Genomic DNA, 22,482 nt, shown 5'->3' with positions numbered 1-22,482 from the left:
ATCTCTCTGTCTCGCTCTCTTCTCTCGTTATTTCTCAAATCGAAATCTCCACTCACCTCTTGCTTGTTAATTTACATGTTTTATTTAACCAGGTAGGCTAGTTCAGAACAAGTTCTCATTTGCAACTGCGACCTGGCCAAGATAAAGCGTAGCAATTCGACACATACAACAACAGAGTTACACATGGAATAAACAAAACATAGTCAATAATACAGTAAAACAAAATAAAAGTATATACAGTGAGTGCAAATGAGGTAAGTTAACAAAATAAATAGGCCATGGTGGCGAAGTAATTACAATATAGCAATTAAACACTGGAATGGTAGATGGGCAGAAGATGATTGTGCAAGTAGAGCTACTGGGGTGCAAAGGAGCTAAATAAATACCAGTATGGGGATGAGGTAGGTAGATAGCCCATCTGTAAACAGCCCATCTATGTGCAGTGATCTGTGAGCTGCTCTGACAGCTGGTACTTAAAACTAGTGAGGGAGATGTGAGTCTCCAGCTTCAGAGATTTTTCCAATTCGTTCCAGTCATGGGCAGCAGAGAACTGGAAGTAAAGACGACCAAAGGAGGAATTGGCTTTGGGGGTGACCAGTGAGATATACCTGCTGGAGCGCGTGCTGCTATGGTTACCAGTGAGCTGAGATAAGGCGGGACTTTACCTAGCAGAATCTTGGCGACGAGTATGAAGTGAGGGCCAACCAATGAGAGCGTACAGTTCGCAATGGTGGGTAGTGTATGGGGCTTTGGTGACAAAACGGATGGCACTGTGATAGACTGCATCCAGTTTGTTGAGTAGAGTGTTGGAGGCTATTTCATAGAGGACTTCACTGAAGTTGTGGATTAGTAGGATGGTCAGTTTTACGAGGGTATGTTTGGCAGCATGAGTGAATGATGCTTTGTTGCGAAATAGGAAGCCAATTCTAGATTTAATTTTGGATTGGAGATGCTTAATGTGAGTCTGGAAGGAGAGTTTAGTCTAACCAGACACCCAGGTATTTGTAGTTGTCCACGTATTCTAAGTCAGAGCTGTCCAGAGTAGTGATGCTGGACGGGCGAGCAGGTGCAGGCAGTGATCGATTGAATAGCATGCATTTAGTTTTACTTGCTTTTAAGAGCAGTTGGAGGCCACGGAAGGAGAGTTGTATGGCATTGAAGCTCGTCTGGAGGTTAGTTAACACAGTGTCCAAGGAGGGGCCAGAAGTATACAGAATGGTGTCGTCTGAGGTAGAGGTGTATCAGAGAATCACCAGCAGCAAGAGCGACATCAATGATATATATACAGAAAAGAGAGTCGGCCTGAGAATTGAACCCTGTGGCACACTATAGAGACTGCCAGAGGTCCGGGCAACAGGCCCTCTGATTTGACACACTGAACTCTATCAGAGAAGTAGTTGTAAACCAGGCGAGGCAATCATTTTGAGAAACCAAGGCTGTCGAGTCTGCCAATAAGAATGTTGTGATTGACAGAGTTGAAAGCCTTGGCCAGGTCGATGAATATGGCCGCACAGTAATGTCTCTTATCGATGGCGGTTATGATGTCGTTTAGAACCTTGAGTGTGGCTGAGGTGCACCCATGACCAGCTCTGAAACCAGATCGCATAGCGGAGAAGGTATGGTGGGATTCTAAATGGTCAGTAATCTGTTTAACTTCTTATGGCTGAGATCCCGTTACCGGGAGCAATATAACAACAACCAGTGATGGTACAGGGTAGAGGTCGACCGATTATGATTTTTCAACGCCGATACCAAATATTGGAGGACCCATATATATATATATTTTTTTAAGTGTGTATATGCACACATTTTTGTAATAATGAAAATTGCAACATTACTGAATGAACACTTATTTTAACTTAATATAATACATATGGGCTTTTGGATGGTGATTCCACAGGTTGGTGGTATTTTTTTTTATTTAGCTGTTGCTGACATCTTTATCACAAATAAGACACCTTGCTCCATGTAATAGTCCCACACTGGTGCTCTGCTTTTCTCTTCCATCTGTAAAACACACACACAGCTCTGAAGTGACAATGATACTGGAGAGTCTGCTTAGGAGACAAATACTCTCAACTGTTTGAATAAAAATAGAGTTTAAGTTACCTGTAATGAATGTTGAAAACAAACTGTAATTTCTATATGCAGGAAATCCTATTTTAATAATAATGGACATGGTAAGAATTGACGACCAAAGTGGGAGTCATAATTGCCATGACACCTAGCAAAATCTGAAAAGCGGTTCCTTCATTTATTACATAGGATATTTTTAGATTCACTTAAAATAAGGTCTGTTTCGTGTAGGCTTACACCACCGTGCCAATTTTATAACTGTAGATATCCATAGGACAAGGTAACTCTGATCAATATTGGCTAAATATAAGTGAAGATATTTTTTTGTAGAGTGAATTTATGAAAATATCTGGACAAACGTTAACTTTATCCGAGTGAGATTTACACAGGTGTCAAAACGCAGAGGCGGTTTATTTAAGCCTGCACGAAACACAGACCTTATTGGATGTAGATCAAGACATTCTCTATGGAAGACATGGACGGTAAAATAACGAAGGAACCCCTTTCAAGTTCAGCTGCAAGTTATTACAGGAATTATAACGCGTCGACTATTTCTCTCTAAACCATATACCTTTGACTATTACGAGCCTGCTGCTGCCTACCACCCCCTCAGTCAGACTGCTCTATCAAAAATCAAATCATAGACTTAACTATAATAAACACACAGAAATACGAGCCTTAGGTCAAATCCGGAAACTAACTTCAAACAAAACGTTTATTCCGTTCCGTATTTGATCTAACGGGTGTCATCCATGAGTCTAAATATTCCTGTTACATTGCACAACCTTCAATGTTATGTCATAATTACGTAATATTCTGGCTAATTAGTTCGCAAAGAGCCAGGCGGCCCAAACTGTTGCATATACCCTGACACAATTTCACCTGGATAATATTGCCTGCTAAACTGGATTTCTTTTAGCTAAATATGCAGGTTTAAAAATATATACTTGTGTATTGATTTTAAGAAAGGCATTTATGTTAATGGTAAGTACACACTGGAGCAACGACAGTCATTGATTGATTGTTTTTTATAAGATAAGTTTAATGCTAGCTATCAATTTACTTTGGCTTACTGCTTTTGCGTAACAGGATGGCTCCTCGTGAGGCAGGTGGTTAGAGCGTTTGACTAGTTAACTGTAAGGTTGCAAGAATGGATCCCCGAGCTGACAAGGTAAAAATCAAACTGACTTGCCTAGTTAATAAAATATTTTTAAAAGGTGTAAAAAAAAAAATTAAATTAACGGCAAAATCGGCGCCCAAAAATACCGATTTCCGATTTGTTATGAAAACTTGAAATCAGCCTTAATTAATGGGTCAACCTCTAGTACAGGGCGCCATATTCAAAAGAACAGAAATCTCATAATTCAAATTCCTCAAACATACATGTATCTTATATCGTTATCAAGGTAGTCTTGTTGTTAATCCCACCACAGTGTCCGATTTCAAATAGGATTTACGGAGAAAGCACCACAAACGATTATGTTAGGTCACTTCACTAAAATACACAGCCAATTTTACCAGCTAAAGAGAGAGTGAAAAAGCACATATTGAGATAAAATCAATCAGTAACCTTTCATCATCTTCATCAGATGACACTCATAGGACTTCATGTTACACAATAATGCATGTTTTGTTTGATAAAGTTCATATTTATATCAGAAAATCTGAGTTTACATTTGGCGTATTAGATTCACTAGTTCCAAAAACATCCAGTGATTTTGCATAGCCACATCATTCAACAGAAATACTCATCATAAATGTAGATGATAATACAATTTATACACATGGAATTATAGATATACCTCTCTTTAATGCAACCGCTGTGTCAGATTTTTAAAAAAACTTTACGGAGAAAGAAACGCATGCAATAATCTGAGACGGTGCTCAGAAGTAAAAAACACCACAGCCGCAAAGATGGCGTCAACATAAATGAGAAATTACATGATAAATATTCCCTTACCTTTGATTATCTACATCAGAAAGCACTCCAGGAATCCCATGTCCACAATAAATGTTTGTTTTGTTTGATAATATCCTTTATTTATGTCCAAATACCTCCTTTTGTTAGCGCGTTTGGTATACATATCCAAACGCTAATTCTGGTCAGCGTTATATCGGACAAAAAGTGATATTACTGGTTGACGAAACATTTAAAACTAAGTACAGAATCAATCATTAAGATGTGTTTAACATATAGCTTCAATAAAGTTCCAACCGGAGTACTCCTTCTTGTCTTCATGAGCAATGGAACGCAAGTGACTACCATGAGGAATAAACATGATCAGAAAATGGCTGACTGCCTGACACCTGACTGATTCTGCTATCATTCACTCCCACAACATCATAGAAGTCTCATTATAATTTCTATTGATGGTTGACATCTAGTGGAACCCCTAGGCAGTGCAACATCATGTCTCAAGGGGATTTCATTGGGGACTCTGGTGAATAAAAACAAAGCTCAGATTTCTGACTTCCTGTTTTGATTTCTCAACTCAGGATTTTGCCTGCCAATATGAGTTCTGTTATACTCAGACATCAATCAAACAGTTTTAGAAACTTCAGTGTTTTCTATCCAATACTAATAATAAAATGCAAAAATTTGAAACTGAGACTGAGCAGGCAGTTTACTTTAGGCACCTTATTCATCCAAGCTACTCAATACTGCCCCCCCCCCCCCGCCCCCCAGCCATAAAAAGTTAACTTGGCTTTGAAACACAGGGTAGGGTAGGATAGATATAGGTCTGTGGCAGTTTGGGTCTAAAGTGTCACCCCCTTTGAAGGGGGATGACCGCGGCAGCTTTCCAATCTTTGGGAATCTCAGATGATACGAAAGAGGTTGAACAGGCTAGTAATAGGGGTTGCAACAATTTCGGCATATAATTTTAGAAAGAGAGGGTCCAGATTTTGCAGCTCTTTCAGAACATCTGCTATCTGGATTTGGGTAAAGGAGAAATGGTGGGAGCTTTGGCGGGTTGCTGTGGAGGTTGGTGGATTTATCGGTGGTGACAGTGTTTCCTAGCCTCGGAGCAGTGGGCTTCTGGGAGGAGGTGCTCTTATTCTCCATGGACTTTACAGTGTCCCAGAACTTTTTTGAGTTAGTACTACAGGATGCAAATTTCAGTTTGAAAAAGCTTGCCTTAGCTTTTCTAACTGCCTGTGTATATTTGTTCCTAACTTCCCTGAAAAGTTGCATAATCAGGGCCATTTGATGCTAATGCAGAACGCCACAAGATATTTTTGTGCTGGTCAAGGGCAGACCGGTCTGGAGTGAACCAAGGACTATATCTATTCCTAGTCCTACATTTTTTGAGAGGGGCATGCTTATTTAAGATGGTGAGGAAGGCAATTTTAAAGAATAGCCTGGCATCATCTACTGACGGGATGAAGTCAATGTCATTCCAGGATACCTTTGGTAGGACGTGAGTACATTGGAGGTAAATCTAGGCATTGAGTTATGAAGAGAGAGATATAGTCTCTCGAGATGTTTAAACCAGGTGATGTTATCGCATATGTAGGAGGTGGAACAACATGGTTGGTTAAGGCATATTGAGCAGGGCTAGAGGCTCCACAGTGAAATAAGACAGTAATCACTAACCAGGACAGTAATGGACAAGGCATATTGATATTAGAGAGAGGCATGCGTAGCCAAGTGAACGTATCGGTCCAGTGAGTGGTTGGGCTGGCTGGGGACACGGCGATTCAGACAGTTAGCAGGCTAACAAGCTAACAGTTAGTAGGCCGGGGCTAAACAAGCTAGCAGTTAGTAGGCCGGGTTGGCAAGCAAGCAGTTAGCAGGGGCTAGCAGTTACAGATCGGGCAGGCAAGCTAGCAGTTTAAGTCTGTTTTTGCCTCTTTGTGCGATGATGTCGATAGACCAGTCGTGGAATTAGTAGGGTTCCAAGTAGCTCTAGGTAGCTAGCAGGCCTAGCTGGTTAGCAGAATGGGCCTTCAGCGGGCGTCGCGCCTGAGGGGCCTGTTGGAGTCCTCGGGCAGATTGTCGGTATTCCAGTCGTAGGGGATCTGCGGGGTTCCGTGCCCCGTACCGGCTGTAGAAGGGGTCCGGATATTGTATCCCAGGCTCGTTAGGCTCTGGTTAGTCACGTTGTTCGAACTGGCGAGAGCTTTCCGAGCTGAAGGGTTAGCTGATGACCGCTGGCAATGGTTTGCTGGTAGTTAGCTGGCTTGCTTCAGTTGAGGGATTCCAGATCGAAAGTAAATATAAATACTTCAGGGGAAAAAAGCAGATCCACGCCACATTGGGTGAGGCAGGTTGCAGGAGAGTATTTAGAAGTTGAGGTTTAGCAAAATATTTTAAAAGATTGGCAAAGAAAAATATGTAAAACGATATATACAAGGGACAGGACAAAGACGTCTGACTGCTACGCCATCTTGGATCATACGCTTGTTTAGTCTCTTTTTATGTTTCAGTTTGTTGACAAAAACATCAACCTTCAAAATCAGTGTGACACTTTGCAAGCAATCTGCTTTTTATGAAGACCAGTTGACATTCGCAAGTGAAACTTTGCCTGCAATCTGCATTAATTTCTTCTTTTGAATACTATTACGTTTCACACACACACACACACACACACACACACTCATAAGCGACTCATTAAATGTGCAAGAGTTAAACTGTCTTTCAATCCTACCATCAGTGTGTGACCCATTTTAGGTTTGTGGGGCACCCAAGATCACTGGTGTGCTGTAGTTTTTGTTTTTGTACCATAACATGCCCATTTCCTCCTGTCACACAGTGTACTCCCGTGTGCTGAAGAAGTCCTCTCAGGAGCTGTACGGTCTCCTCTGCTACGCTGAGCTAAGGAAGAAGGTTGGAGGATGTAAGTCAAGCAGGGTCTGTGTGGGGTGGTGCGATGTGTTTGACACACCTCAGTCTGGCTCTGTTTCTGCTGCTGGGACTGGTTGGCCGCATGGGAGATGATTTAAGTGTTGCGCCGGGCCGGGGTCATGAAGGATGTTCTGTTATTAATGTCTGTGTTTGTCTTGTGTCCAAAGATGGCTGGCTTTTCTACCTCTGTTGGAGGTCATTACAGATGTTATGTTAATGTCTTTCTTCACAAAGCAAGAGCAAGGAGGTACGCACACAGCTTTTCTAACTCTGTTGTTGTTTATAGTGATGGACGATAAGAACGTGGCCAAGCTTAACGAGCTCATCCAACAAGGGTAAGACTGAGATGAAAAAAATGATACCAATGTAATTTTTTTGAAATATACCTATTTTTCCCCCAAGACTTTAGGGTTATACGTGGTTGATTTGTATAAAAATAGTTTATACATTTGAAATAACCGTTATATACACCAGTTTATTATGTACACCAATTTAGTACCTGGTCTGTACCCCCTTTTGCCTCTAGAACAGCCTAAACCCTAAACTGTCGTGCATGAAAATCCCATGAGGGCTGCCGTCTCTGAGTTACTGGATCCGGCAAGCCTGGCACAGATGATCATACCACGCTCTTGCTTTGCCCATTCTAATGTTCAATCGAACAGTAACTGAATGCCTCTGTCTGCCTGCTTTATATTGCAAGCCACGGCCACGTGACTCACTGTCTGTAGGAGTGAGACATTTTCATGAACAGGGAGGTGTACCTAATAAACTGGCTGGAGTGTGGTTATATACTGAACAAATATATAAGCGCGACATGTAATGTGTTGGTCCCATCTTTCATGAGCTGAAATAAGGTTTGGCATATCAAGAAGCTCATAAAATGGCATGATCATTGCACAGGTGCACCTTGTTCTGGGGTCAATAAAAGGCCACTTTAAAATGTGCAGATTGGTCACAACACAATGCCACAGATGTCTCAAGTATAGGGAGCTTACAATTGGCATGCTGACAGCAGGAATGTCCAACAGAGCAGTTAGCAGAGAATTGAATGTTCATTTCTCTACCACAAGCTGCCTCCAACTTTGTTTTAGAGAATTTGGCAGTACATCCAACTGGCCTCACAACCGCAGACTACATGTAATCAAGACAGACCAGAGTCTCCACATTCTCCATTTGCGTGATTGCCTGAGACCAGCCAACCGGGTAGCTGATGAATCGGAGTAGTATTTCTGTCTGTAATAAAGCCATTTTGTGGAAAGAAACTTATTCTGATTGGCTGGGCCTGGCTCCCCAGTGGGTGGGCAGCTTATGGTAAAGAAATTAACATTAATGTTTTCTGGCAACTGCTCTGGTGGACATACCTGCAGTCAGCATGACAATTGCATGCTCCCTCTCAACTTGAGACTTGTATTGTCCCCAGCACAAGGTGCACTTGTTTAATCAGCTTCTTGATATTCCATAGTCAAAATTTTTTTTTTAAATAAGCTCTTTGTGCAAATGGAAAATTTCAGGACTTTTAACATTTATTTCAGCTCTTGAAACATGGGATCAACACTTTAGATTTAGACTTTTATTTTTTATTTTTGTCCAGTGTAGATAGTTGTGCAAGTGTTATTTGGGTGTAGTTTGTGTTTTGCGGTTCTCTCATGGTTCTGCTGAATTCTCCCAGGGCGACCACAGTGCGTTCTAAAGGCAGGAATCTGCGCATCAAAGCTCCCATGTGCCGTGCGCTCAAGAGGCTGTGTGACCCAGATGGTGAGTGTACACACAAACAGACACACAGTGACAGACACTCACACAGCGGGAAGAAGGGTATGAATGGGGATGTTGCGGAGTCATGCAGGAGGGGATGGATTTCCATGGTAGTACTCAGGAAAGGGGCGGTATGAGTAAGGGAGAGTAAGTGGTGATTATGATGCTGATCATCTCAGGACCAGAGAGAACAAATCTTATCCTCCTTTCCTTTAACTACCTCCCTTTCTATCTCGCTCACTCACTCTCTCTAGGAGTGAGTGATGAAGAGGACCAGAAGCCTGTGCGTCTACCTCTGAAGGTTGCTGTGGAGCTGCAGCCACGTAGCAACCACTCCTGGGCCCGTGTCCAGAGTCTGGCCCATAATCCTCGCCTCAGGTCAGTGTCAACTGACTAAAGACCATGTCCTTTCCAATGCCTTCGACACTGTTGACAATCACATTCTCATTCAAAGGTAGGCCTGGATCTGGCTTCTTGCAAGGGGTTTTAGCATTATGTCAGACAAGACACTGTTTTCGGATGGTGTTTAGTCTAGCTTCCTGGATATTACGAAAGGTGTACCGCAGGGTCAGTATTGGGATCTGTTCTCTACACTATTTAAATGAATAAATGTGTTAACTTGTAATATTGCCTCCCGGGTGGCACAGTGGTTAAGGGCATTGTACTGCAGCGCCAGCTGTGCCACCAGACACTCTGGGTTTGCGCCCAGGTTCTGTCGTAACCGGCTGTGACCGGGAGGTCCGTGGGGCGACGCACAATTGGCCTAGCATTGTCCGGGTTAGGGAGGGTTTGGCCGGTAGGGATATCCTTGTCTCGTCGCGCACCAGCGACTCCTGTGTCTGGCCGGGCTCAGTGCGCGCTAACCAACGTTGCCAGGTGCACGGTGTTTCCTCCGACACATTGGTGCGGCTGGCTCCCGGGTTGGATGCGCGCTGTGTTAAGAAGCAGTGCGGCTTGGTTGGGTTGTGTATCGGAGGATGCCTGACTTTCAACCTTCGTCTCTCCCGGGCCCGTACGGGAGTTGTAGCGATGAGACAAGATGGCAGCTACTAAACAATTGGATACCACGAAATTCACACCAAAAAATAAAAAAAACTTGTAATATTACAGATTAATATCTGTATGCAGACAATACTGTTATGCATTCCATTGCCCCAACTGTAGATGAGGTGTTGCGCTGCAATCTGACTTTGTTGCCTTACAACAAGCACTGGTTGGTTTAAAACCTCTATGTAATGTGGGCAAGGCTAAATGCATGTTCTTGAATTCTTGCAAAAATCTTTCAGATGGACTACATATTTATTCATTGAGTGTTTGTCCCATAGATGGGTTTCCCGCCTATAAATGTCTGGGCTTTTGGATTCATGTAAAAGTTTCTTGGTCACAAACACATGGTTAGCAGATGTTAATGTGAGTGAAGCGAAATGCTTGTGCTTTTAGTTCCGGCAGTGCAGTAATATCTAACAAGTAATCTAACAATTTCCCAAGAACTACCTAATACACACATCTAAAGGGGTGAATGAGAATATGTACATATAAATACAGTGGGGAGAACAAATATTTGATACACTGCCGATTTTGCAGGTTTTCCTACTTACAAAGCACGTAGAGGTCTGTAATTTTTATCATAGGTACACTTCAACTGTGAGAGATGGAATCTAAAACAAAAATCCAGAAAATCACATTGTATGATTTTTAAGTAATTAATTTGTATTTTATCCACATACTCAATCAAACAGACTCCAACCTCTCCACAATGATGTGGGGCATCAATGATCATGAGGAAGGTGAGGGATCAGCCCAGAACTACACGGCAGGACCTGGTCAATGACCTGAAGAGAGCTGGGACCACAGTCTCAAAGAAAACCATTATTAACACACTACGCCGTCATGGATTAAAATCCTGCAGCGCCTGCTCAAGCCAGCGCATGTCCAGGCCCGTCTGAAGTTTGTCAATGACCATCTAGATGATCCAGAAGAGGAATGGGAGAAGGTCATGTGGTCTGATGAGACAAAAATAGAGCTTTTTGGTCTAAACTCCACTCGCCGTGTTTAGAGGAAGAAGGATGAGTACAACCCCAAGAACACCATCCCAACCGTGAAGCATGGAGGTGAAAACATCATTCTTTGGGGATGCTTTTCTGCAACGGGGACAGGACGACTGCACCGTATTGAGCGGAGGATGGATGGGGCCATGTATCGCGAGATCTTGGCCAACAACCTCCTTCCCTCAGTAAGAGCATTGAAGATGGGTCGTGGCTGGGTCTTCCAGCATGACAACGACCCGAAACACACAGCCAGGGCAACTAAGGAGTGGCTCCGTAAGAAGCATCTCAAGGTCCTGGAGTGGCCTAGCTAGTCTCCAGACCTGAACCCAAAAGAAAATCTTTGGAGGGAGCTGAAAGTCCGTATTGCCCAGCGACAGCCCCGAAACCTTAAGGATCTGGAGAAGGTCTGTATGGAGGAGTGGGCCAAAATCCCTGCTGCAGTGTGCAAACCTGGTCAAGAACTACAGGAAACGTATGATCTCTTTAATTGCAAACATTACATTACATTACATTACATTTAAGTCATTTAGCAGACGCTCTTATCCAGAGCGACTTACAAATTGGTGCATTCACCTTATGACATCCAGTGGAACAGCCACTTTACAATAGTGCATCTAAATCTTTTAAGGGGGGGGGGGTGAGAAGGATTACTTTATCCTATCCTAGGTATTCCTTAAAGAGGTGGGGTTTCAGGTGTCTCCGGAAGGTGGTGATTGACTCCGCTGTCCTGGCGTCGTGAGGGAGTGTGTTCCACCATTGGGGAGCCAGAGCAGCGAACAGTTTTGACTGGGCTGAGCGGGAACTGTACTTCCTCAGTGGTAGGGAGGCGAGCAGGCCAGAGGTGGATGAACGCAGTGCCATTGTTTGGGTGTAGGGCCTGATCAGAGCCTGGAGGTACTGAGGTGCCGTTCCCCTCACAGCTCCGTAGGCAAGCACCATGGTCTTGTAGCGGATGCGAGCTTCAACTGGAAGCCAGTGGAGAGAGCGGAGGAGCGGGGTGACGTGAGAGAACTTGGGAAGGTTGAACACCAGACGGGCTGCGGCGTTCTGGATGAGTTGTAGGGTTTAATGGCACAGGCAGGGAGCCCAGCCAACAGCGAGTTGCAGTAATCCAGACGGGAGATGACAAGTGCCTGGATTAGGACCTGCGCCGCTTCCTGTGTGAGGCAGGGTCGTACTCTGCGGATGTTGTAGAGCATGAACCTACAGGAACGGGCCACCGCCTTGATGTTAGTTGAGAACGACAGGGTGTTGTCCAGGATCACGCCAAGGTTCTTAGCGCTCTGGGAGGAGGACACAATGGAGTTGTCAACCGTGATGGCGAGATCATGGAACGGGCAGTCCTTCCCCGGGAGGAAGAGCAGCTCCGTCTTGCCGAGGTTCAGCTTGAGGTGGTGATCCGTCATCCACACTGATATGTCTGCCAGACATGCAGAGATGCGATTCGCCACCTGGTCATCAGAAGGGGAAAGGAGAAGATTAATTGTGTGTCGTCTGCATAGCAATGATAGGAGAGACCATGTGAGGTTATGACAGAGCCAAGTGACTTGGTGTATAGCGAGAATAGGAGAGGGCCTAGAACAGAGCCCTGGGGGACACCAGTGGTGAGAGCGCGTGGTGAGGAGACAGATTCTCGCCACGCCACCTGGTAGGAGCGACCTGTCAGATAGGACGCAATCCAAGCGTGGGCCGCGCCGGAGATGCCCAACTCGGAGAGGGTGGAGAGGAGGATATGATGGTTCACAGTATCGAAGGCAGCCGATAGGTCTAGAAGGATGAGAGCAGAGGAGAGACAAAGGTTTCTGTACCAAATATTAAGTTCTGCTTTTCTGATGTATCAAATACTTATGTCATGCAAATTAATTACTTAAAAATCATACAATGTGATTTTCTGGATTTTTGTTTTAGATTCCGTATCTCACAGTTGAAGTGTACCTATGATAAAAATTACAGACCTACATGCTTTGTAAGTAGGAAACACTACTGATTTGTCAGGTTATCAAATACTTGTTCTCCCCACTGTATATGGATGAGTGATGGCCATGAGTAATGTAAGATATGTAAACATTATTAAAGTGGCATTGTTCAAAGTGACTAGTGATCCATTTATTAGTGGCCAGTGATTGGGTCACTTTAGTGATCGCAGTTAGTGATTGTTGTTTAGCAGATGTTTAAAAAAACATACTGATGAGCTAGTTAAAAGGCTAAGATTTAAAGTGGGATCATTTTTTTGAAGTACTGTAGATCTTGCCTCTCCCTAAACCGCAAGAAGCAGATTGTACAGTCAACTTTCCTGCCAGTTCTTGACTCTTGACACCATTTAGCAGAATGCAGCAGCCACTATTCTTAATTCTTTGGATGCAGTCGTAACATGGCGTCCTTCGCTTTATCACAGGTGACAGTTTTAATACTCATCACTGCATCCTGTATCAAAAGGTTGGCTGATTTTCATTAATTTCCCGTAGATCACTTCACTATTGTTTACCAAGCTCTACTACACAAGACAAGACTTGCCTTACTTTGTTGTTGAAGTAGAAAACATGCGTTACCAAACCCGTTCACAGGGTTGGTTAGCTGTTGAAGTTCTCTGGGTCTCCATCTAATTAAGTAAATCTGCTTTTAGTTTGAATGCACCTCACTGCTGGAACAATTTACAACAATTTACAAAACACATTACAATTGGATGTTCTGGTGCGCTCAGGCAATTTAAAATGTTTATTTGAGGACCTTGTAGCTGAGGAATGTAACTTGGGTTGTGGCGGTCTCTAAATTTTATCAGCTGGTTATTGTCACGCAAATAACTGCAGATCTCATGGTAATTGCCCGATAATTAACATAAACCCATTTAGCATCTCCTGGCATCACACACAGCCTACAAGCCACTGATGCAGTCATTTGGAACATCCCACATTTTAAAAAGTCTAATAAATCAATTTAATATAGCCTACACATCACAATAAATCAATTGTTTAATTTAGATATGAAGAAAATGTAATCCTATTTCAGAAGAACAGAATAACACTGAGAATATTCTGCGTTGTCCTTTATGTTAGGCTCTGGTCTGACTATGCCATATATGGTTGTGGGCTACATTAGTTTATTTAGCTGACAAGATTTGCTTTGAAATCATGGCATTATTTTATAGTAATGAAGAGTCAATTTAACAGCTGAATAAAATAAAGGATATCTTCTTAACGATATGAGGGGGTGTGTATATGCAGCTATTGTGTTGAGCTGTTAACAAAGACTATTTTTATATGCTTAATTTAGAGTTATTTCTGGAACTTTAATTGTGATGAACATTGGACTATATGTTTAGATTTTGAATACATTCTAAGGCTGCATGATGCAACTCTAATGATTTGAGAAAACATACCATGGAAGGCATGAGCTCTGCTTTGTTTTTTTGCGCAGGCTGCACACTCCAACAGTCTCTCATTCACAATTTGACAAGGACTTGATAATATTCTCACCAGGCCTCGACATTCCCGGCTGCATCCCCTTTGTGTCGCCGTAATGCCCCCCCCCTTTTCACCCTGAAAATAATAATAATAATTTCCTTCTCCTGGCTGCGTGCTCCGAAGCACCTAATTCTTAGTAGACAAAGCCCATCACGTGATCTGGTCCACATTTTACTTTTCGTCAGCAAACAAGATGAGTAGGCCTAACAAACAGCAAAAGCACTAGCACTAGCACTAGCCTATGTCAATCTACTAACCCCCATAGTACAAAAGTTGACCTATTCTGTGCATTTTAAATAAATATTTCAAACATTGCCTGGGATAGTTGTGGGATGCGATAGATCCAAAACTAATACAACCACGTGCTGTTTAGACATGCTGTTTCTTGCCTTACTGCACACAAGCTGGGCATTATTCACAAGTGATAGGCTAATATTGTCACCCATCAGACTATTTTTTAATTTAATATTGTCTTTACATATATACTAAATCATGTGTCAATTTCGATTTAAAATGGACTATTATGCACCTGTCTTAAAATACATGTAATCTATGCACTTTAGTGAATGGAGGACGCTTTTCCAGTGGTTCATTTTCATGCCAGCAAGGTATGCTATACTCCTGTTGTGCAGAGAAGCAATATGCTTAATATTAAGAAAATGTATAAATAAATAGAGTAGGCCTAGCCTATTGAAAGTAGCCTCTATTAAAAAGAGGATATCAAAACTCATGCAATTGCATAGCCTATAGAAATATTGCTTAACGAGACTGGTCTCATGAAGTGTTTTTAAATGTTCTATTATATTTTGCAATGTCAGAGTGATTAGTGACAATAGAGTGCTGAATACCAGGCAGTTAGCAAGTTTGGTAGGTTACTAATGCCGCTTCAGAGCTTGGAGAAGCCTAATTACTGTGACTAAAAGGTCAAGTGGAATTTGACTGCGGTCGTAACTTGTGACCACCGGTGTGGAGGTAATACGGTCACCGTAACAGCGCTAATTGTAACTGTTCTTCCCAAATTTTGTGTTGTATTTTTATTTTTCATTGTATTGATTGCTGTATTACTGTGACCAGGGCACCCTGAGAATGAGCCTGGTCTGAATGGGTTTTCCTTGAATAAATAAGAGATTATATTTTTTATAATAGAACATTAGGTGTGATTGACCATAACATGGGCTTTGCAATCTTTATGCTTCTAGGACACACAACCCTGACTGTTTGTAATCCCCATACATAGTGGCCATTACATGAAGTTTATTGTCATTATCATATTTTGGTTTAAAGATAGGTTTTGCTAGGTTGTATCCTGTTGAACATGCCCCTGTCAGTGTTTGAGCTCTGTCGACAAGAGCTGTCTTTGCTGAGAAATGTAAATCTTTTCTAACATTGTCCATTCTTCTGTGGGGTGATGCAGGATGGTGGTGGAGCTGCATAGGAAGGTGTCCAGCCTGATTGAGTTCCTGAAACAGAAGTGGGATGTCCAGGATCAGCTCATCGTATCCTTCCACATCATAGCAGTCATATCATGCCCATCTTATAGCACTTAGACCACAACCTAACTGGTACATTTTTTAAATTTTATTATCTTGTCGAGTATAGAATCGCATGAAATTAGCACCAGACAACCAGCCGGTAAAAAGTCTCAATTGAGCTGATCCATAGTACTTCAAGGGATCATCGGATATATTTAGCCTAGTTGATGCTCAGTTCTTGTTTTTGTTTATTTTACTTTGAATCTACCGCTTCTCTGCTGACCCTCCCTTGACCATACTGTGTTCAGCTGAAGAGCGTGCAGGAGCGCGAGGCGTTAGAGGGAACCCAACAGCACAGTGGTAGCGGCAGCCCTGCTCTCCCCTGCAGCGCAGACGAGGACCTGTTCCTGTACCCAGCTGAGACCAGCACCCTGACCGCCCTGCCCAGCGTAGCCCGTGTGGTCCACTCCAAGGCCTCCTGCACCGTCCACTGGCAGGAGAGCAGCAAGCTCCGCTCCGGCCCCAAGGAGCTGATCCCCACTGCCCAGATTCTGGGCATCCAAGGGGCCCCGCTCCTCCTCCTCCCCCGGGGGGGTGTGGCCAAACCGGGGCGGGGCGGTGGTGGTGGGGATGCTCGACGGGTAGGGGGCGAAACCCCTGTATCCACGCCTGAAGGAGGAACGTCGGGAGGAGGAGCAGGACCAGAGCACAAGAATCTGAACCAGACAACATCTCCTCCTCCTGTATGTCCTCTTCCTTCTCCTTCATCTTTGCTGCTGTTGTCTCTGGCTCAGAAACAGGAGGGTAGTGCAGCCGTGGGGCAGGTGGAAGGGGAGAAGGGGCTGGGGGGAGGACCAGGGGTAGGGAAGGCCTTGGGGGCCAAGGAAGGAGATGGGGACTCCAGTTCTCAGGGCCAGGAGGGAGGTTCTTGCTCTGCTACTGAGCCATGCAGGCATGACGAGCGGACCCCAGGGGTTAATGACAGTGCCTCTCCAGAGAGGAACTCCCTCCCCCTGTTGGACCCCCTGGTTCCCACCACACCTCCACACACAATGGTACCGCGACAGGTTGAGGACGTCCCTCCTGACCAGGGGCAGGGGTGGACAGCAGCCCCAGGAAAAGAGGAGTGTGATGGAGGCAGCACCCCAACCCCGGTGTCAGGCGGTCGGTCGGCCCAGCGGATCTGTGATGAGGGCTGGAGCTCGCGGGGGTCAGACAGCAACGTGACTCTGGCAGAGCTGTACCTGATGCTGGGGAAACCTGGGAAACTGCAGCTGGTGTACGAGTGGCAGCCGGCTGCTGTTGCAGGCCCGGAGCTGGGGGAGGAAGGGCTACAGGGACCAGGGCAGACATACCCACAGCTACAGTCACCACGCCCTCTGCCCCCACTCTCCACTCACCGCGTCCTGCACTGTTTGCTCCGGCTGGTGTCATCAGAGGTCAACCCCAAACCTGTGAGTCAACACCGCCTAGTGGGGCAAATTCTTCATAGCCCCTGGACACATTCAAATTCTCCACACTTCGCCCGACGTGTTCACTCCTGCACTCTCCCTCATGGATTTAAAAGTAATTGACTGATGTGAGGATTATGGTGGTAACTCCCTCTAGCCATGCTTACACCAAACATTTTAAATGCATGAAGGGGAGGGAACGAGTGCACACTTCTGGAGAAGGGTAGAGAATTGGGATGAAGACACTGTTGAAGACTTTGTAAACAGATTATGCAATGTATAGCCGTATTAAGTCATTTTTTATTTGAATGTTCTCTCCCATCTTCTTTCCTCTCCTCCAGGCTCCAGAGCTGTGCTCCACAGCCACGTCTCCGGTAAAGCCATCCCAGGAGGAACAGTTCCTCACCCCCCCAGGCAAGGCCCCGGCTGTGGGGGTACGTAGCCCCAACTGTGGACGACCCCTGGGGGTCAGAGCGGCAAAGCTGATGTTACCAAACACTGGATTGTCCGGTAGCTTACCAAACTCCTCTCCTAAGAAAATGCACATAAACACACAACCTACACTTATCGAAACTTCTCCAGTAAACTCAAGTTTTAGGTCAGAGGACCAATTCTTGAAGTAGTGTTTTCTCTTTTACCTGTATCTTTGTAAGACATCTCGTGTATTCCAATACTAATTAACTGTAACCTTGGCTTTGAATCCCTCCTCAGGTCGTAACCTCCCGCGGCCTCTACTGGTGTCCGGGGGGGACTCAGATGGTGGGGTGTTTGCCGTTCCAACCACCCTGCCCCCCAACAGCTCTCGACACTCCCGCATGTTCTCTCCCAACAAGGAGGCCGAGCTCGCCTTCCGACAACAGCTCAACTCCATCAGCGTAAGGACATTTTGCGTACTTTCTCCATATTGTCTTTCTCAGAAAAATAAGCTGGACTCTTCATCCCTTCTTATAATTGTATTTTCCCTCTTCAGGGATGCAAACTCACCTCTTATCAGTGATTTTCCAATATACAGTGCATTCGGATTCAGACCCCTAGATTATTTACCACATTTTGTTACGTTACAGCCTTATTCTAACATTTATTTAATGATTATTCTTTTCTTTTTCCTCAATCGACACACAATACACCATAATGACAAAGCAAAAACAAGCTTTTGGAAAATTGAGAATGTATTAAAAATAAAAACAGAAATTCCTTATTCAGACCCTTTGCTGTGAGATGTGAAATTGAGCTCAGGTGCATCCTTTTTCCATTGATTGTCCTTGATGTTTCTACAACTTGATTGGAGTGGACTGTGGTAAATTCAATTGATTGGCAATGATTTGGAAAGGCACACACCTGTCTATATAAGGTCCCACATTGGACAGTGCATGTCAGAGCAAAAACCAAGCCATGAGGTGAATGAATTATCCGTAGAGCTCTGAGACAGGATTGTGTAGAGGCACAGATCTGGGGAAGGGTACCAAAAATGTCTGCAGCATTGAAGGTCCCCAAGAACAGTGGCATTCATAATTATTAAATGGAAGAAGTTTGGAACCACCAAGACTCTTCCTAGAGCTGGCCGCCCAGCCAAACTGAGCAATCGTTAAAGGGTCAGGGAGGTGCCCAAGAACCCGGTGGTCTTACTAACAGCGCCAGAGTTCCTCTGTGGAGCTGTTTATCCTTCTGGAAGCTTTTCTCATCTCTGCAGTACTCCACCAATCAGGCCTTTTATAGTAGTGGCCAGACGGAAGCCACTCCTCAGTAAAAGGCACATGACAGCCAGCTTGGAGTTTGCCAAAAGGCACCTGAAGGACACTCAGACCATGAGAAACAAGATTCTCTGGTCAGATGAAACCAAGATTGAACTCTTTGGCCTAAATTCCAAGCGGTGAAGTATGGTGGTGGTGGCAGCACCATGCTGTGGGATGTTTTTCAGCAGCAGGGACTGGGGAACTAGTCAGGATTGAGGCACAGATGAACGGAGCATAGTACAGAGATCCTTGATGAAAACCTGCTCAGGACCTCCGACTGAGGCAAAGGTTTTACTTTCCAACAGGACAATGACCCTAAGCACACAGCCAAGACAACGTATGAGTGGCTTCGGGATAAGTCTCAATGTCCTTGATTGGCCCTGCCAGGGCCCGGACTTGAACCCGATCGAGCTTCTCTGGAGAGACCTGAAAATACCTTTGCAGCAAAGCTCCCCATCCAACCTGATAGAGCTTGAAAGCATCTGCAGAGAAGAATGGGAGAAACTCCCCAATACAGGTGTGCCAAGCTTGTAGCGTCATACCCAAGAAGACTTAAGACTAATCGCTGCCAAAGGTGCTTCAACAAAGTACTGAATAAACGGTCTGAATACTTATGTTAATGTGATATTTCAGAATATTTTTAATCTTTTTTTTGCGTTGTCATTATAGGATATTGTGTGTAGATAGATGAAGAAAAACTATTTAATCCATTTTTAGAATAAGGCTGTAACGTAAAATGTGGAGAAAGTCAAGGGGTCTGAACTTTCCGAATGCACTGTAATTATAGGGCGGCAGCGTAGCCTAGTGGTTAGAGCGTTGGACTTAGTAACCGGAAGGTTGCAAGTTCAAACCCCCGAGCTGACAAGATACAAATCTGTCGTTCTGCCCCTGCAACTGAGATAATCCCACTGTTCATCCAATATCACGTGTGACAGCTGTCAGCAGCCAAACCAGCAATTAGCCTACTCAGCTGTTTCTCTCTATCCGGTTCTTTCAGTTTTCAAATGTTATTTACTGTGATGGTGAGCTATGGTTTGCAAACAGTGATGGGGTTTCTGTTGCATTTGTTTAATTATTGGAGCAGCTTGCTGCGTGAGGAAAGTGGATACTTTCAGGTCTATAAGTATTTGGAAAGTGACACAATTTACATTATTTTGGCTCTGTACACCACCACAATGGATTTGAAAGGAAACAATCAAGATGTGCTTTAAAACTTCTTATGGCTGCAATCCCGTTAATATGACAACAGCCAGTCAAAGTGTAGGGCGCCAATATCAAAACATCAAATCTCATAATTAAAATTCCTCAAATATACATGTATCTCATACCATTTTAACCTCTTAAGCCCACCTGACACGCAGGCGCTCCATCTAGCCATCTGGAAATGCAAATGCGCTACGCTAAATGCTAATAGCACTCGTTAAAACTCAAACGTTCATTAAAACACACATGCACGGTACTGAATTAAAGCTACACTCGTTGTGAATCCAGCCAACAAGTCAGATTTTTTAACCTGTTAAGTCGACCCTCTACTTTTTCTAACATTCTGTTAAAAATCGCGCAACATTTCAGCGCCCTGCTACTCAGGCCAGGAATATAGTATATGCATATGATTAGTATGTGTGGATAGAAAACACTCAGACGTTTATAAAACTGGTTAAATCACGGCTGTGACTATAACAGAACGTGCGTTTCATCGAAAAGTGCAGGAATATCTGATCACTGAAAATGGAAATAAATATCCATCCACGACTTCAAGGAATTGTTCAAAGTGATTCAAATTAAATGAGGCCGAGGTTGCAGTGCCTACAGCTTCCACACGTTGTCTAGAGTCTTGTCATTTGATTCGCAATTGATTCTTGGTCTAACCGAATCAAGGGAATCGATTCCCTCCGGTCTCCGACCGGATGTTTTGGTCGAGCTCTCTCCAAGACATTTTTTCGAAACAGACACCTATAGAATTGACATCGCCTCCTGATGAATTGTATCGCTTATTAACGTGTACTAATACCTAAAGTTGCATTACAAAAGTATTTCGAAGTGTTTTGTGAAAGTTTATCGTCGACTTTATGAATTTTAAAAAATGACGTTACGTTATGAAACGCAATTTTTTTCCGTTTATCACAGTCTTCATAGATCGATATCTAGGCTATATATGGACCGATTTAATCGGAAAAAAGACCCAATAGTGATTATGGGACATCTAGGAGTGCCAACAAAGAAGCTCGTCAAAGGTAATGAATGTTTTATATTTTATTTGTGCGGTTTGTGTAGCGACGACTATGCTAATTATTTTGTTTACGTCCCCTGCGGGTCTTTTGGGGTGTTACATGCTATCAGATAATAGCTTCTCATGATTTCGCCGAAAAGCATTTTAAAAATCTGACTTGTTGCCTGGATTCACAACGAGTGTAGCTTTAATTCAATACCCTGCATGTGTATTTTAATTTAACGTTTGAGTTTTAACTAATACTATTAGCATTTAGCGTAGTGCATTTGCATTTCCAGAGCTCTAGATGGGACGCCTGCGTGCCAGGTAGGACCAAGAGGTTAAATGCTTTTCGGCGAAAGCATGAGAAGCTATTATCTGATAGCATGCAACACCCCGAAATACCTGAAGGGGACGTAAACCAAATAATTAGCATAGCCGGCGCTACACAAAACGCAGAAATAAAATGTAAAACATTCATTACCTTTGACGAGCTTCTTTGTTGGCACTCCTAGATGTCCCATAAACATCACTATTGGGTCTTTTTTTCGATTAAATCGGTCCATATATACCCTAAATATCGATCTATGAAAAGTGTGTGATCCAGGAAAAAACACAGTTTTAAAACGCAACGTCATTTTTTTAAATTAAAAAAGTAGACGATAAACTTTCACAAAACACTTCGAAATACTTTTGTAATCCAACTTTAGGTATTAGTAAACGTTAATAATCTATCAAATTGATCACAGGGCGATGTGTATTCAATAGCTCCACTTCAAATCATGGTCGGATATTTCTCTTCCAAAACATCCTGTCGGAGACCGGAAGGAATGGGCTCTCTTAATCGTTTGACCAAGAAACAAAGCCCAGGCAATGGACAAGACTGGCGACATCGTGTGGAAGCTGTAGGACTTGCAATCTCAGCCCCATGTAATTTGCTTTCCCATAGACAATACATGCAAGTGGTGCATTGATATTTTTTCCAGTTTTCGGTGATCAGTTTTTCTTGCGCTTTTCGATGAAACACACGTTCTGTTATAGTCACAGCCGTGATTTAACCAGTTTTAGAAACGTCAGAGGGTTTTCTATCCACACATACTAATCATATGCATATACTATATTCCTGGCATGAGTAGCAGGACGCTGAAATGTTGCGCGGTTTTTAACAGCATGTTCGAAAAAGTAAGGTGTAGGCTTTACACTCCACTTACACTCCACTGCCGTCCAATGAGTTTTGATGCATTTGGCTGAATCTGAGCTGATAATGTAGCCCTAAACACTTCAGAGTTCATAGTGCTGCTTTTGTCAGCAGTCATATAAATAAATACAAGGGAACTAGTTCCACTGGCAGCCAGACATGCCCATGCCATAACACTACCTCCACCATGCTTCATAGATGAGGTGGAATGCTTCGGATCATGAGCCGATCCTTCT

General features: G+C 43.6%; 1 protein-coding gene across 4 annotated transcripts in view; it reads left to right on the top strand.

Annotated features, from left to right (window-relative positions):
- Positions 1–22,482, top strand: part of LOC118358960 (protein cramped-like) — a 49,789-nt gene that overhangs the window by 11,476 nt on the left and 15,831 nt on the right. For 3 of the 4 annotated variants that reach the window (XM_035737013.2, XM_035737014.2, XM_035737012.2), the window contains exons 5-12: positions 6,831–6,914; positions 7,209–7,257; positions 8,592–8,677; positions 8,929–9,052; positions 15,598–15,679; positions 15,964–17,109; positions 17,448–17,616; positions 17,818–17,981. In XM_035737013.2, coding sequence (XP_035592906.1) covers positions 6,831–6,914; positions 7,209–7,257; positions 8,592–8,677; positions 8,929–9,052; positions 15,598–15,679; positions 15,964–17,109; positions 17,448–17,616; positions 17,818–17,981 — 1,904 coding nt within the window. The remainder of the gene's footprint in view (positions 1–6,830; positions 6,915–7,208; positions 7,258–8,591; positions 8,678–8,928; positions 9,053–15,597; positions 15,680–15,963; positions 17,110–17,447; positions 17,617–17,817; positions 17,982–22,482) is intronic. The other variant, XR_008080043.1, reaches the window with a different exon arrangement.

Source organism: Oncorhynchus keta, chromosome 26 (assembly GCF_023373465.1).
Source record: "Oncorhynchus keta strain PuntledgeMale-10-30-2019 chromosome 26, Oket_V2, whole genome shotgun sequence".
NCBI classification, from domain to species: domain Eukaryota; kingdom Metazoa; phylum Chordata; class Actinopteri; order Salmoniformes; family Salmonidae; genus Oncorhynchus; species Oncorhynchus keta.
This window is presented reverse-complemented; position numbering and strand designations above follow the sequence as displayed.